The sequence below is a fragment of the Ursus arctos genome, unplaced genomic scaffold, assembly GCF_023065955.2.
Source record: "Ursus arctos isolate Adak ecotype North America unplaced genomic scaffold, UrsArc2.0 scaffold_16, whole genome shotgun sequence".
NCBI lineage: Eukaryota > Metazoa > Chordata > Mammalia > Carnivora > Ursidae > Ursus > Ursus arctos.
The window spans coordinates 41718810-41735217 of record NW_026622830.1 but is presented as its reverse complement, the minus strand read 5'-3'; the positions used below and the strand labels follow the sequence as shown (position 1 = coordinate 41735217).

Sequence of the window (16408 nt, the reverse complement as noted above, 5' to 3'; positions counted from 1 at the left end):
ATTACTTTGCTCATCGTCTACCTTCCCCATGCAGTGTAAGTTCCAAGGTGGCAGAGAGTGTGTCTGCCATACTCATTGCCTTGCACAGAGGTGGGCTGGAGAGGGCAGTGAGTGTATATTTGTTGGACAGATACATCCGACTAGTAGAAACCCTCTGTGACCATAGCCGTCGATTATGTTGAAATCTTCATCCCCGAAAAGCTCAAAGCCTTGCCTCTCTGGAAGATGAACTAGACTTATCTACAAGGATGTTTGAAACTTCAGTCCCCAGGCTTTGGGCATCAGTGAGATAGATCCAAGGGCCAGAGGATGGGCTAATTCATGGTAAGGCAATCAACCAAAAAGTCTCGGTCATGGAGGTCTTGATGGGGATGACCAGAAGTTTGGGAGGGGATCCTTTCAGCCCAAGGATGGACCAGAGCCCGAGGGGTGGCTGTGGGAGCAGAGCAGTGGGTGCAGGCAAGTATGATCAGGGCAGGGATCTGCCATGGGCAGGGGTATCCAGCAAATGCTGAGCATACATGCATCAGTAGGTGCTCAGGCTTGAATCAGGCATAAAGGACTAAATCCATGGGGAAGAAAGTCCATGGAGAAGAATATAAGGACTGTGCATGGGCAGGTAGTGTAGTTAAGTCCTATCTTGGTTTGGCCCCCACCCTTTATTTGCCTCCTGGATCTGGTGGTCCCTTTGTTATTCCCCACATTCCCATGATTGTAACACCTGCCTTCATGTCCTGATGCCTGCTGCTGGTCTTGGCTGCTTGACTGGTGGAGCCTACCAACCAGAAATGCTGCCAGCCAAGTGGCCCAGATACAAAGCTGTGTGTTTCCGGAGAAAGGTGAAACAGAGATCATTTTGTAAAAACTACCGTAAACCCTTTCAAATAAGAAGGGCACGCTATGACATTGTCTCTACCTGGCAACTTTTCATTTTCACATTGCAAATGGGTGCAATCAAGTGATTGACATTCAATCTCTTCACTCCTAGGAATTGAAAAATGGATTCGTTGGATCAAAACTATGGAAGAAATATAAGAATACTGAAAATAAACAGGATTGGAATGTTAACCTTAGAAAGTCTTCAGGTATGACATGGAAGGATGAAGATAAGGTTTAGTATTCTAAACCACCAAATGGGTTCACTGCTCATGTTCTTGTCTGCAGAAGGGTTGGAATCAGAAACACTGGAATAGAAAACTAAGTTATAGTCTTAGTGCTATTCTCACTAACAGCTTAAGACCAAGAGGGATCATCAAGGAGTCCCACAAAGTGAGATTTGTTGACTCCTTGCAAGGAGGGAGACCACACTGCATAAGAACCATGGGCATCACACCAAACAAAGGAAAAGACAAGGTTATAGGGCTTGGGGACAAGTGAAGTCTAGGTGAAATTTAAATGAAAACAGAGCTTTGACAGACTCAAAACAAAGCAGGGCTTCATGTGAACTGGCACCATCAGGTATGGATTGTGAAGGGAACCGGGGTTTTGTTCACCTCGGAAACTACAAAAATAAATGTGGGATGTTGTGTTCAGAGACCATATTCTGATACTCTGCACTAAGGTTTGAAATTGAAGCTGCTCCTCTGTGTCAAAATGACCTACGTCCTCCAGGCAAGAGTCCGATGTTTCATTCTTTCTGATAAGATTTTAACCAGCAAAGTTTCTGATAATCTCTGGTTTTAGAGAACAAGGTTTCGGGGCGCCTGGGTGGTGCAGTCGTTAAGCGTCTGCCTTCTGCTCAGGGCGTGATCCCGGTGTTCTGGGATCGAGCCCCACATCAGGCTCCTCCCTTGGGAGCCTGCTTCTTCCTCTCCCACTCCCCCTGATTGTGCTCCCTCTCTTGCTGGCTGTCTCTGTCAAATAAATAAAAATAAAATCTTAAGGGGCGCCTGGGTGGCACAGCGGTTAAGTGTCTGCCTTCGGCTCAGGGCGTGATCCCGGCGTTGTGGGATCGAGCCCCACATCAGGCTCCTCCGCTATGAGCCTGCTTCTTCCTCTCCCACTCCTCCTGCTTGTATTCCCTCTCTTGCTGGCTGTCTCTATCTCTGTCAAATAAATAAAATCTTTAAAAAAAAAATAAAAAAAATAAAATCTTAAAAAAAAAGAGAGAACAAGGTTTCTCAGTAAGTAAGAGACAATAGCCACTGAAAGCGGGGGGCTGTTATGATATTTTACAGCTACAATGTGTCCTTGGGAGAAATAATGTTTCCTGCTAACCTTGCCATTGGATTTATCTATTTTCTCAGCCTGCTGTGGCATGATATAGAATGTAGCAGGGCAGATTTTTATTTTCTCAGTCTGGGCTAATTTTTTCTTTCCCAGTGCTGGTTCACTGAGTGGGGGCTTCTTTATATAGCTGCTACATGTAGTTAAAGATGTGATGACAGTGGTCCCTGAAAGGGTTTCCACCTATGAAGACATATTTACATAATTACATATATAATTACAGATGTTCACAGAATGAATTTTTTTTTTAACAATTGTAGACTTTGAAGTAGGTAAAAGAACTGACTCTAAAATATGGAAAGATCTTCGTTTCTTGGAGAGTCCACTGGAAATCCCAACTTACCATGAAGAATCAGGTTCTAGACCACCCACCTGCCAGTCTCAGGTAACTTCTAAAGAAAATCCTTATGGTACTAAATACCTCCTTTATTCTTAATCTTCCCATGAAATACTTCTAAGGCAGTATCCCCTAGCCTTTTCACCATGTGCCAGGCACTGTTTCAGTGCTGGGAATACTGTGTTGGACAAGAAAGTCCCTGTACTAAGGAGCTTACATCTTATTGGGGTTGGGGTCATGTAGATAATAAACATGTAAGTCATCAATCAAAAATTTTAAAATAGTGGGTGCCTGGGTGGCTCAATCGCTTAAGCATCTGCCTTTGGCTCAGGTCATGATCCCAGGGTCCTGCGGTTGAGTCCTGCATCAGGCTTCCTGCTCAGCAGGGAGCCTGCTTCTCCCTCTCCTTTTCCCCCTACCCCCCAGCTCATGTGCATGCCCTCTCTCTCTCTCTCTGTGTCAAATAAATAAATAAATAAATAAATAAATAAATAAATCTTTAAAAAAATATATAAAATTCACCCACAAGTGATTCTAATGGACAGGCGTGGTTGAGAATCACAGATTCTAGGATCTTGAGGCCTATAGCAAGAAGTTTGGATTTTCTTCTAATTGTAAAGGGAATCTATTTGGAAGGTAAGACAGGATATCATTTGCATTTAAAATTTTTCTCTTTGGCTATAGTATGGACATTAAGCTGTAGAGGAATAAGAGGGGAGTATCATTTAGAAGGTTTTTGCTCCAGGCGAGAGATGATGGTGGCTTGGACCAAGGTTGTAGAAGTGGTGATGGTAGAAGGCATGGGAATACAGATGTGTTTTGGAGGAAGAGCCACCAGGTTTGGCTGAAGGATCAGATGGGTGGGATAAGGGACAGGGAGGAGCCAAAGTTGACTCTGGGTTCTGGCCTGGGCAGCTAGAGATGGTGGTGCTATTAATTGAGATGGGAAAGATCAGGGAGGAGCAGGTATGAAAGGATTTATTAGACATCCAGATGGAGGTCTTAAGTAGTCTGTTGGATGTGCAAGTTCAAACTCAGGGAAGAGGTCAGGGCCATAGATACATATTTAAAAATATTCAATACATAGATGGTGTTTAAAGCTTGGGTCTGAATGAGATTACTTGCTGACAGGATACAGAAGATGAAGAGTAGATGGCACAAGACAAAATCCTTCACTTAGAGGTTGAGCAGAGGAGGAAGAGCCTGAGAAGTAGGAAGAAAGCCAAAGGGGGAAAAAAGAAGAAGTGGTGCCATAGAAGCCAAAAGCCAAAAGAAGAAAGAGTTTCAAGGAGAAGTGGACATCTACGTCAGATGTTACCAAGGATTCAAATTAGACAAGGACAGGGACTTGCCTATTGGCTTTGATAAGATGGAGATGATTTACAACCTAAATAAAAGCCATGTCAATACTTAATTACTAGATAACACAAAGATTTTCTTATACTAGTTGCCTACTACAACTATTCTAGCACTCTGATTTTTCAGTGTTTACAAAATCCAGTTTAGACTTTTGGCATCTAAGGGCAACCCAGGAGCCCTTGCTCTCTTCCTCCAGTTCTGAGCCCTAAATGGAGTGTACCCGGAATCACATTTTCTATCCAACCACAACTGCTTCTTGTGTGCCTGTAATCCCAATGCTGCTCACACTCATCATCAATTATAAAAAAAAGCGTGACTTCCAAACCTCGTTGCACATCAGAATCACCTGAGGGAACTTTAAATATATACATGTGCCCAGCTACGCCTTCCTGCAATCCTTTTAGATAATCTGATCCCATAAGCCTATGATGGAGTTCTTGAAAGATTTTGGTGATCAGTTCAGTCTGAGCATCCCTGGCCTAGAAGACCAACTATCCTTATCCCAAAATCAAATCCTTTTCTTCATTTCCAGTCTGTAGTGCTATAGTGTAACTCAGTGTGACCTCCTGGGTTCTTCTATCAGCCCACTGACTATATTTCCTGGAGGGTCACAAAGCCCTGGCCAGAGGACCACAGACCTAGTAAGGCCTTCCTGGAAATCTCAGTAAACAAAAGGACAACCATCCCTGCAACAGAAGATTGCCCATCTCAGCCTTCTGGAAGAATGATTCCCTGATTACCAAATGGACTAATGAGCACTCAACTCCTGTAAGCAGTATAGTATATAAGAATATTGGTTTTGAGATTTAAAAAAATATATCATTTTGAAAAATGAATTGTATATGACAAAATGCAATCATAACTATTTTCGGAAAACATTCTCATATGACCATAATAATCCGTAATGTGTCCAGAAAGAGTGATTTTCTTTGTGCATGAATATTTGGATTACCTTGCCCACCTAGTTATTTAAGAGTTATTTCGAAGGGAAAGATGGAAGAAGACAATATCTAAGGTTCCAAGATTTAGAATCCCCCAAAATTAGGAACATGAGGACACATTTGGGGAATTTGACTAGAATTCAGAGGACCAAGGGGGCAGAAAAGGACTGCAAAATGTTTATCTTCCACTCTTTTTATTCCTATTGGTAAGAGATTCTTGTCAATACTCCAACTCAATCCTATCTGAACCATACTTCAACCAACATCAGAATTAATGATACTGATAGGTATTACAACATGTCAACAACCATTAGGGAGACAAGATGTCTCTGAACTAAGCGCTGACCTGGGGGCACCATTAGGGACTAGGCAGCAGAGTAAATGTATTATAAAACCTGGGTGGAAGATAAATGACAGCTGACATTGGACTTTAGTTTCGGGGCATAAGAGCCAGGGGTTCTCTGGCAACGTGGAGAGCCTGACTCAGCTGAATGGGTTAGTTATCTCTACTCAGCCCCAGTCAACTATTGACAAGAAGGCCTACAGGCTTAGTGTTGCCACATCTCATGATTTTGCAAGAAAATCCAGAAACCTGCATCTTTATGTGTTATAACCTAATTTTAAATGTTAACAATTACATCAAGCACTGTGTGGACCCATACATATGGGCCAAATGAAACTCTGTGGCAGGCCAGATTTGGCCAGTAGACCACTACTTTGTGACATCTGGTCTATGCCATGTTGGATCTGACACAAAAGCAACACAAAACTTCTTATTGCTCCTCGTTGCCTGCAGCACAAATTCTGGAGTCCTAAACTCAGCCTATAAGTATTGTGGTGGACAGGGACCCTGGGTTCAGAGAGGCCTGGGTACATGAGATAGTTCACATATTGTTGACCTGAACTCAAGTAAGTGACTCAACCTTTCTGAGCCTCAGCATCTTCATCTCAAAAATGGAAATGATGATGATGATTATTGTTATTTTTAGTTTCAGAGGTAGAGTTTAGTGATTCCTCAGTTGCATATTACAGTGCTCATTACATCAAGTGCTCTCCTTAATGCCCATCACCGAGTTACCCCATCTCGCTACCCACCTTCCTCCAAGAACAAATACTGTTAAAATGTCTGTGCTATCCAGAACAATCTACACATTCAATGCAATCCTTATCAAAATACCATCAATATTTTTCACAAAGCTGGAACAAATAATCCTAAAATTGGACTGGAACCAGAAAAGACCCCAAATAGCCAAAGGAATGTTGAAAAATAAAACAAAGGGTGGTGGCATCATAATTCTGGACTCCAAGCTCTATTACAAAGCTGTAATCATCAAGACAGTATGGTGCTGGCACAAAAACAGACACATATATCAACGCAACAGAATAGAGAACCCAGAAATGGACCCTCAACTCTATGGTCAACTAATCTTCGACAAAGCAGAGAAGAATATCCAATGGAAAAAAGACAGTCTCAGGGCGCCTGGATGGCACAGCGGTTAAGCGTCCGCCTTCGGCTCAGGGCGTGATCCCGGAGTTATGGGATCGAGCCCCACATCAGGCTCCTCCGCTATGAGCCTGCTTCTTCTTCTCCCACTCCCCCTGCTTGTGTTCCCTCTCTCGCTGGCTGTCTCTATCTCTGTCGAATAAATAAATAAAATCTTAAAAAAAAAAGACAGTCTCTTCAATGAATGGTGTTGGGAAAATTGGACAGCCACATGCAGAGGAATGAAACTGGGCCATTTTCTTACACCATATACAAAGATAAACTCAAAATGGATTAAAGGCCTAAATCTGAGACAGGAATCCATCAAAATCCTAGAGGAGAACATAGGCAGCAACCTCTTTGACCCTGGCCACAGCAACTTCTTGCTAGACATGTCTTCAAAGGCAAGGGAAACAAAAATGGGAATTATATGTGCTTCTTGGTGTGAGGCACTGAGATGGACACAATATCATTTCTCTTGTATTTGTGCCAAAATGCATGCCTGAATCCAGTCATGAGGAAACATCAGACAAACCCAAATGGAAGGAGATTCTACAAATTAAATGAGCCGTTACTCTTCAAACATGTCAAGATCATGAAAGATACAGACAGACTGAGAAACAATTCCAGATTAAAGGAGACAAAAGAGATTTGACGACTAAATGCACAGTGTGACACTGGACTGGATCCTAGACCAGGAAAAAAATATATAGTACGAAGGACATCACTGGTGTGAACAATGACATTTGAATAAAGATCTGGGGATTAGATTATAGTATTGTGTAGCTGTTAACTTTTCTGGTTTTGATAATTACACTGTTGTGTAAGAGGACATCATTGTTCTTAGGACGTGCACACTGAAGTATGTAGGGGCAGAAGGGCATCGTAACTGCTGTTCATTCTCACGTGATTCAGGGAGAAAGAGAGAGAGAGAAGGAAGATGCTCCAGGCAAAATATTAACATGAAAAACTGGTCAAGCTGTGTATGCAGGAGTTATTTGTACTCTCCCTGTAACTTTTCTATAAGTTCAAAATTACATCAAAAGAAACTATTACAAAAAATTTTTTTAAATGAGGATAATATTACCCACCTCATAAGATCATTGTGAAATGTTAAGGAGATAATGACTACATAATGCCATTTTAGCAGGTGTCGGACCCTCCCTAAGTGATAGCTCCTCCCTTCCGTGTTCCTTCTCCAGCTACTCAGACTTCTAAACCATGTCACACTTCTGAGCCCCAGGATAGGCCAAGTGCTGCCCTACCACTGTGCCTTTGCCAATGGGTTTCCTCTGCTTGGGATTCCCATTATCTTGTGTCCATTTGACAAGCCTATTTTTTTTACTTTCCCAGACCTAGCTCAGGTGTTAGCACCCTGGGAAGCCTTTCTCCCCTGGAGCAAGTGAATGTGATTATTTCCTCTTCTAGGGTCCCATGGGACTCAACACAAATGCATTACTACACTGAAACCACAGTGTTTCAGTATTTTGTGTGTACACCAGTTCAGCTCCTAAAGGGTAGGGACCATGTAATATTTATCTTTGTCCCCTCCCCGTGTCAAACAAAGTGCCTGGTACAAAGTGAATGCTCAAGTAAAACTCTATCAAATGAGTTAAATGTTTTTGGATAACAGCAGACAGTTGCTATATATGTTCTTTTAGGTGAATCTTTAAGTTCCTGGGGATGTAATCTTTGAGAAAATTGGAGGGCAACTTAGGTTTTTAAATTCTACCATTTACCAATTCAGATATCTTTTCTTGTAAACTCTTGTTTTTAATGAAATATACATATCTAATCATGATAGCACTCTAATTTTTTTAATGTTGGGTCCTGGGGTAATCTTTACTATGACTCTCCCATCATGGTTCTTAAAAGATGAGTGCTGGATATGATAAGACAACACATTAAAATGAATTTTTAATGAAATTTTACTATACCATAGCTTTTACCTTGATTTTATATGTATCCTTAATTGTAGTTCCCTAATTTTGCACACATAACTGGCCAGAAGAGATTGACAAGCACAGAGATCATGAGAATTCAAAGAGAGACAGACTTTCTCAAGTAAGTATCACATTTTCTTTACTATTTCTTTATTCCTTTGAGACATTGTTAAAGAAAATTAAGGATGAGACATAAGAATGGTATTTGCTCATCCAACTGTCTTTCATTAAATTTAAAAAAATTTTTAAAGTATATTGATATACAATAAAACTACATTTATTTTAGAAGTACAATTGACCCTTATTTATATCACATCATTATGTACAATGGCCAATAAGGAAGCAACCTAAGTATACATCAATAGGTGAATGAATAGAGAAGATGTGGTACATTTATACAGTGGAATATTACACAGCCATAAAAAAGGATGAGCTCATGTCATTTGTGACAACATGGATAGACCTAGAGGGTATTATGCTGAGTGAAATAAGTCAGACTGAGAAAGACAAATACCATAAGATTTCACTCATATGTGGAATCTAAAAAACAAGACAATTGAATAAACAGAGGAATCAGACTTATAAATACAGAGAACAAATTGATGGTTGCCAGAGGGGAGTGGGTCAGAAGGATGGGCAAAATGGGGGAAGATGAGTGGGAGACACAGGCTTCCAGTAATGGAATGAATAAGTTACGGGAATAAAAGTATAGGGAATATATAGTCAGTGATAATAGCATTGTATGATGACAGATGGTGGCTATACTTGTGAGCATAACATATAAAGAAATGGAGTCACTATGCTATACAACCGAAACTAATGTAACATTGTGTCAACTATACTCGAGTAAAAATTTTTTTAAATTCATTTTGCAAAAAAAGTGCAATTGACATATATGCATATAACCTTGAAATTATCACCATAATCAAGAAAATGAACAAGTCTGTCACCTCCAGAAGTTTCCTGCACTGTATGTACCTCTTTGAAATCCCTCCCTTGTGCTTCTCCTTATCCCAAGGCAACTATTGATCTACTTCTTGTCACTGTAGCTTAGTTTGCATTTTATTCCATACATAAATGGAATAATTCAGTATGTGCTCTTTTTTGCTAGGCTTCTTTCATTTTTCTAGTTATTTTGAGATTCACCCACGTTGCTGCACATATCAAATGTTTGTTTCTTTTTATTGTTGAGTAATATCCCGTTGGATGGATACATCACAATCTGTATATTTAGTCGTCTATTGATGGACATCTGGGTTGTTTCCAGTTTTGGGCTATTACAGATAAAGCTACGAACATTTGTATATAAGTCATGGTATGCACATACAGTTTCATTTCCCTTAAGTACATACCTGAAGTGAAATGCCTCGGTCATATGTTACTTTTAACTTTTTAAGAAACTGCCAAACTGTTTTCCAAAGGAGGTGCACCATATTACATTCCCAGCAGCAGTGAATGAGAATCCCACTTTCTCTACTTGCTCACCAATGCTTTAATTTTTGTTTGGCCATTCTTGCGAGATGGTGCTTGTGGGTTTCATTTGCATTTCCCTAGTGACTAATGATTTTGAGCATCTTTAAAAGTATTTATTTGCCATCCATATACCTTCTTTGGGAAAGTGCCTGTTCAAACATTTTGCCCTTTTTAAACATTGAGTACTCTATCTCCTATTTATAGAGTGGTACATGTTCTCTTTTGTTAATATATGTTTTGCAAATATTTTCTCCCAGTTTTGGCTTGTTATTTGCTTAAGAAAGTTTTTTTTGAAGAGCTAAAGTTTTCCTTTTTGATGAAATGCAATGTATTTATTTTTCTTTTATACTTAATGTTTATTTTAACATATTTAAGAAGTCTTTCCCAAACCCAAGACATAGCCCACTCACAAGATTTTCTTCTATGTTTTCTTCTAGAAGTTTTATCTTTCATATTTAAGTCTATGATCCATATTTAATTATGGTGTGAGGTTATTCCAGCACCATTTGTTGAAAAGGTTGTCCTTTCCTGATTGATTATTTTTGGGATTTTGTGGATCTGTTTCTGGTCTCTGTATTTTGATCCACTGATGTTTGTATTTACTTACTACCACACTGCTTGATTACCATGCCTTTATAACAAGTCTTGAAACTAAGTATTATAAATTCTCCAACTTTGTTCTTCTTTTACAAATATATTTTGGCTATTCTCAGTACTTTGCATTTTCAAATAAGTTTTAAAATCAGCTTCTCAACATCTATAAAATGTCTGCTAGAGTTTTGATTTGGATTGCATTTAGCTGGTATATTAATTTAAGAAAAATTGATATTACTAGCAATTTTGAGTCTTTACAGCCCAGGAAAATGGGGTATCTCATCATTTATTTAGGTCTTCCTTAATTTCTTTCAGCAGTATTGTGTAGTTTTTGGTGCTCAAGTTTTACATATCTTTTGTCAAATTGATTCCTAAGTATTTCATATTTTTTTGATGCTGTCATAAATGGCATTGCTTTTAAAATGTAAATTTCTGAGTATTCATTGCTGGAATATAAAATTGATTTTTGTGTAATGTTCTTGTATCCTGGAACCGTACTAAACTCACTTATTCTTTTAACTTTTTTGGTATAGTCCATAGAATTATCAATATAGGTGATCAGGTCACCTGTGAATATTTTTAAAAAAATTTTTAAAGTTTATTTATTTAATCTCTACACCCAACATGGGGCTCAAACTCATGACCCCAAGATCAAGAGTCACATGCTTTTCTGACTGAGGCAGCCAGGTGCCCCTCACCTGCAAATAAAGACAATTATTTTACTTCTTCATTTTCTTTTTTTTTTAAAGATTTTATTTATTTATTTGACAGAGATAGAGACAGCCAGCGAGAGAGGGAACACAAGCAGGGGGAGTGGGAGAGGAAGAAGCAGGCTCATAGCAGAGGAGCCTGATGTGGGGCTCAATCCCATAACGCCGGGATCACACCCTGAGCCGAAGGCAGACGCTTAACCGCTCTGCCACCCAGGCGCCCCTACTTCTTCATTTTCTGTATGGATCCTCCCTTCCTTCCTTCCTTCCTTCCTTCCTTCCTTCCTTCCTTCCTTCCAGTATAAACTGATTTATTCAAAAGTTACAAAAAAAGCACAACAAAATAGAGATTATCCTTAGAAATATTAATACTTTGTTAAAGCTCAGGTAGGATTAGATGGTAAGAATTGGTATTGGGTGGGGAGTGCACCTGCCTTAGTTACAGTGCAGTTGATTACATATTAATTCAGCCGTTACATACTGGGGGATAGTAGTTGGGAGATCACTAATTTATCTACAGGGAACTCCTACACAAATTCGATTCCTCCAGACCTGCCCAGTGCCATCCTTCTCTACTCTTCAGGACTCTAAAGCCACCTGGATGGCAACATTCCTTATTTATTTATTCTTCCCTCCCCTAAGGTGCTGTGCAAGCCGAAAACAGTCTGCTCTCTGCAAGCAGAACATATATATAGGTCCCTTTTCTTTTTTTTTCTTGACTTGTTGCCTTAGCCAGAACTTCCAGTAAATTTAGAATAGAAGTGACGAGAGCGGACGTTCTTGTCTTATTCCTGAACCTAGGGAGAAAGCTTTCCATTTCTCAACATTAAATATGATATTGGCTATAGATTTTTTTGTTGACCTGTCACATTGAGGAAATTTCCTCCTATTCCTAGCTTGCTGAGAGGTTTTTGGTTCTTTTTTTTTTAAGATTTTATTTATTTATCTGAGATAGAAAGAGAGTGAGAGAGAGCAAGGGCTGGGAGGCAGAGGGAGAGGGAGAAGCAGGGTCCCTACTGAGTAGGGAGCCCGATGAGGGGCTTGATCCCAGGACCCTGGGATCATGACCTGAGCCGAAGGCAGATGCTTAACTGACTGAGCCAACCTGGTGCCCCAAAAGTTGTGTTTTTTTTTTTTTAAAGCAGGACTAAATGTTGGATTTGTCTATAGCATTTTCTCTACCTATTAAAGTGATCATATGGTTTTAACTTTTTTGTTCATGTGGTGAATTGCAAAGATTGATTTTCAAGTTTTATTTTATTTGAAAGATTTTGTTTATTTATTTGATAGAGAGAGAGAGAGAGAGAACATGAGCTGGGGGAGGGGCCGAGGGAGAGAGAGAAGCAGACTCCCTGCTGAGCATGGAGCCAGATGCAGGGCTCAATCCCAGGACTCTGAGATCATGACCTGAGCCGAAGTCAGATGCTTAACTGACTGAGCCACCCAGTCACCCCTGATTTTCAAGTTTTATTTATTTTTTTAAAGATTTTATGTATTTATTTGACAGAGAGAGAGAGTGGGAGTGAGGGAGCACACAAGTAGGCAGAGCAGCAGGCAGAGAGAGAGGGAGAAGCAGGCTCCCCACTGAGCAGAGAGCCCAATGCGGGGCTCGATCCCAGGACCCTGGGATCATGACCTAAGTCGAAGGCAGACGCTTAACCAACTGAGCCACCCAGGCGCCCTGATTTTTAAGTTTTAAATCAACCATGCATTCCTAAGATAAGTCTCACTTGAAGTATTAGCTTTTTAATGTAAAGTTTAATTTGATTTGCTAAAATAGAAAGAACTTTTTGCATATACATGCACGAGGGGTATTGGTCTGTAGTTTTCACACCTTATAATGTCTTTGTCTGATTTTAGTATCAGGGTAATTCTGGGTCACATAATGAGTTGGGAAGTATTTCTCTCTCCTTTAATTTTCTGAGTTTGTGTAGAATTGGTGTTATTTCTTCCTTAGGTGTTTGGTAGGGTACACCAGTGAAGGCACTGGGGAACTACATATTACATTTGTTTAATAAATATGAGTCTGTTTAGGTTTATCTGTTTCTTTTTTAGTGACCTTTAGTTTCATTTGCTCTTCGTTTTCTTTTTGAAGCTTTATTTATTTGTTGGAGAGGGAGAGCAGGAGTAGGGGGCAGAGGGAGAGAGAATCTGAAGCAGACTCTGCACTGAGTGCAGAGCTGGACACGGGGCTCGATCTCATGACCCTGAGATCAGGACCTGAGCTGAAACCAAGAGCTGGTTGCTCAACCAACTGAGCCCCCCAGGTGCCCCTGCTCTTCTTTTTCTGATTTCTTTAATGTGGAAGATGAAGTCATTCATTTGAAGCCTTTCTTCTTTCTAATATAGGCATTTAGAACTCTGCATTTTCCCCTGAGTACTGCATTAGCCCCTAATGTTGGTATGTTGTGTTTTCATTCTGTTTCATTTTATTCTTATTTTTAATTTTTTTTTAAGTAGAGTCAGTGCCCAATGTGGGGCTTGAACTCAGAACCCTGAGATCAAGAGCCAGCTAGGCACCCCTGTTGTGTTTTCATTTTAATTCAGTATAAACTCTTTCTAACTATCCTTACTTCTTTTTTGACCCATGGGTTATTTGAAAGTATTTTATTAAATTTCCAAATAGTTGGGGATTTTCCTTATATCCTCTGGTATTTATTTCAAATTTAAATCCTTTTTTGATCAGAGAACATATATGGTATGACTTGATTGGTGAATGTTCCATGTACACTTGAAAAGAATGTGCATTTTGCTAGGGTGAGTATTCTGTAAATGTCAATTAGGTTAAGTTGGTTGATAGTATTGTTTAACTTTTCTCTATCTTTACTGAGTTTTCTGTCTATTGCTTAATCAGTGATTGGGAAATCCAAGACTATAATTATGAATCTGTCTACTTATCCTTGCTTTCTATCAGATTTTGCTTCATGTACTTTTAAGCTCTATTATTGTGTATAAACCTTTTGGATTCTTATGTCCTCTTGCTGAGTTGACCCCTTTATCATTATGAAATAACCTTCTTTAACCCTGGTGTTACTCTTTTCTCAGAAACCTATTTTGTCTGGAAAACAAAAATCTATTTTGTCTGGTATTAACATTCCTGCTTTCTTCTGATTAGTGTTTGCATGGTCTAACTTTTTTCATCCTTTTACTTTTAACCTATTTGTTTTTCTTTAGGGTTTTTTTTTTAAGATTTTATTTATTCATTTGACAGAGAAAGAGACGGCCAGTGAGAGAGAGAACACAAGCAGGGGGAGTGGGAGAGGAAGAAGCAGGCTCCCAGGGGAGGAGCCTGATGTGGGGCTCGATCCCAGGACTCTGGGATCACGCCCTGAGCCGAAGGCAGACGCTTAACGACTGCGCCACCCAGGCGCCCTTCTTTAGGTGTTTTTTAAAGCAACATTTAGTTAGGTCTTGCTTTTTAAAAAACCTGACAATTTCTACATTTTATTTGGGGTGTTAAGAGTTTTTTTTTTTTTTAAGATTTTATTTATTTATTTGACAGAGAGAGAGGGAGAGAGAGAGTACAAGTAAGCGTGAGCAAGGGGGAGGGGCAGAGGGAGAAGCAGACTCCCTGCTAAGTAGGGAGCCAGATTGTGGGTCTCGATCCCAGGACCCAAGATCATGACCTGAGCTGAAGGAATACATTTAACTAGCTGAGCCACCGAGGTGCCCCAAAAGTATATTTATTCTGATTATATTCTGATTATTGATATGTTTGAATTTAAATCTACCATTATGCTGTTTTCTGTTCATCTTATCTGTTCTTTGTTGCCTTTTCTTTTTTCTGCCATCTTTTGGATTAATTGGGTATGTTTCATGATTCCATTTTATTTTATATGCTTTGTTAGCTTATTAGCTATAACTTTGTTTTTAGTGGTTGCTTTAGGGTTTCTAATACATATTTTTAACTCATCACAGCCTATCCTCAAGTAGGATTATGCCACTTTGTATACAACATAAGAATCTTATGGTCCTATACTTCCAGGCACTGAGTAACAGTAGCCTTTGTGCTACTGTGGTCTCTCATTTCTCTTCTATGAATATTATGAACCCCATAATACATTATTACATTTATATATATTATACATACACATTATTATATTATTACTTTTATTTGATATAATTGATTATTTTTGAGGGCTTTTATACTTTTATTATGGTAAAATATACATAAATAAAATCTACCATTTTAATGATTTTTAAGTGTACAATTCACTGGCATTAAATACATTCACGATGTTGTGCAACCATCACCACCATCCATTTCCAGAACTTTTTCGTCATTCCAAACAGAACTCAGTTCCCATTAAGCAATAACTCCTTTACCTAATCCTTCCAGCCCCTGGTAACCTCTATTCTCCTTTCTGTTTCTATGAATTTGCCTGTTCTAGTTACCTTATGTAAGTAGAATCAGACAATATTTGTCCTTTTGTGTTGGACTTATTTCACTTAGCATAACATTTTCGAAGTTCATCATGTTGTAGTGTGTATCAGAATTTCATTCCATATTAAAGATGAAAAATATTCCATTATGTATACACCACAATTTGTTTATCTGCTAATTTGTTGATGAACACTTACATTGTTACCACATTTGACTATTGTGGATAATGCTGCTTATGAACATTGGTGTCCAAGTATCTGAGTCCCTGATTTCAATTCTTTTGGGTATTTACTTAGGACTGGAATTTCGATTTTATGGTAATTCTTTGTCCAACTTTTTGAGGAACTGCCAAACTGTTTTCCACAGCGGGTGCCTCATTTTACCTTCCACCAGAAATGCATAAGCGTGTCAATTTCTCCACCAATACTTGTTATTTTCTGTTTTTCTAATAGTCATCCTAGTAGATATAAAGTGGAATTTCATTGCAGTTTTGATTTGCATTTTCCTAATGACAAGTGATGTCGAGCATTTTTTCATATGTTTCTTGGCCATTTGTATATCTTCTTTGGTCAAGAAGTGGTCCTCCAGCATGCCGGGCAAGACCTGTCATTAGACTGTGCTCAGAGGTCAGGTAGGAAGTTAGAAAATTGCAGTTAATGTAGACTTTACTGGAATTCTTGGGGCTCACCCTCACACATGCCAAATTCAGTGTGATAGGATGAGTCAGAAGTGGGATCAAGGCTGCCGACAAACTTCTGCCAGTCGGGAAGTAAGGTAAGTCAGGCCAGGTGAAGGGCACCATTGGATCCAGGTGGAAGGCCACTTTGTAATAAAATGACTGGAGAAGCATCCCCTGTCTTAAACTTGTTCCATAGCCTTTGAGAGTGGTCTGCTCTTTGTTTTGTTTTTTTGGTTTTTTCTAAGATGTTTGAACACTTTTAGATACTCATGTGACCTC

At 39.4% G+C, this 16408-nt stretch overlaps 1 protein-coding gene across 2 annotated transcripts in view; it reads left to right on the top strand.

The window, feature by feature from the left end:
- Positions 1-16408, top strand: part of DZANK1 (double zinc ribbon and ankyrin repeat domains 1) — a 64248-nt gene that overhangs the window by 16313 nt on the left and 31527 nt on the right. For both annotated transcript variants that reach the window (XM_048222288.2, XM_044385665.2), the window contains 3 exons: positions 989-1085; positions 2487-2611; positions 8325-8410. In XM_048222288.2, coding sequence (XP_048078245.1) covers positions 989-1085; positions 2487-2611; positions 8325-8410 — 308 coding nt within the window. The remainder of the gene's footprint in view (positions 1-988; positions 1086-2486; positions 2612-8324; positions 8411-16408) is intronic.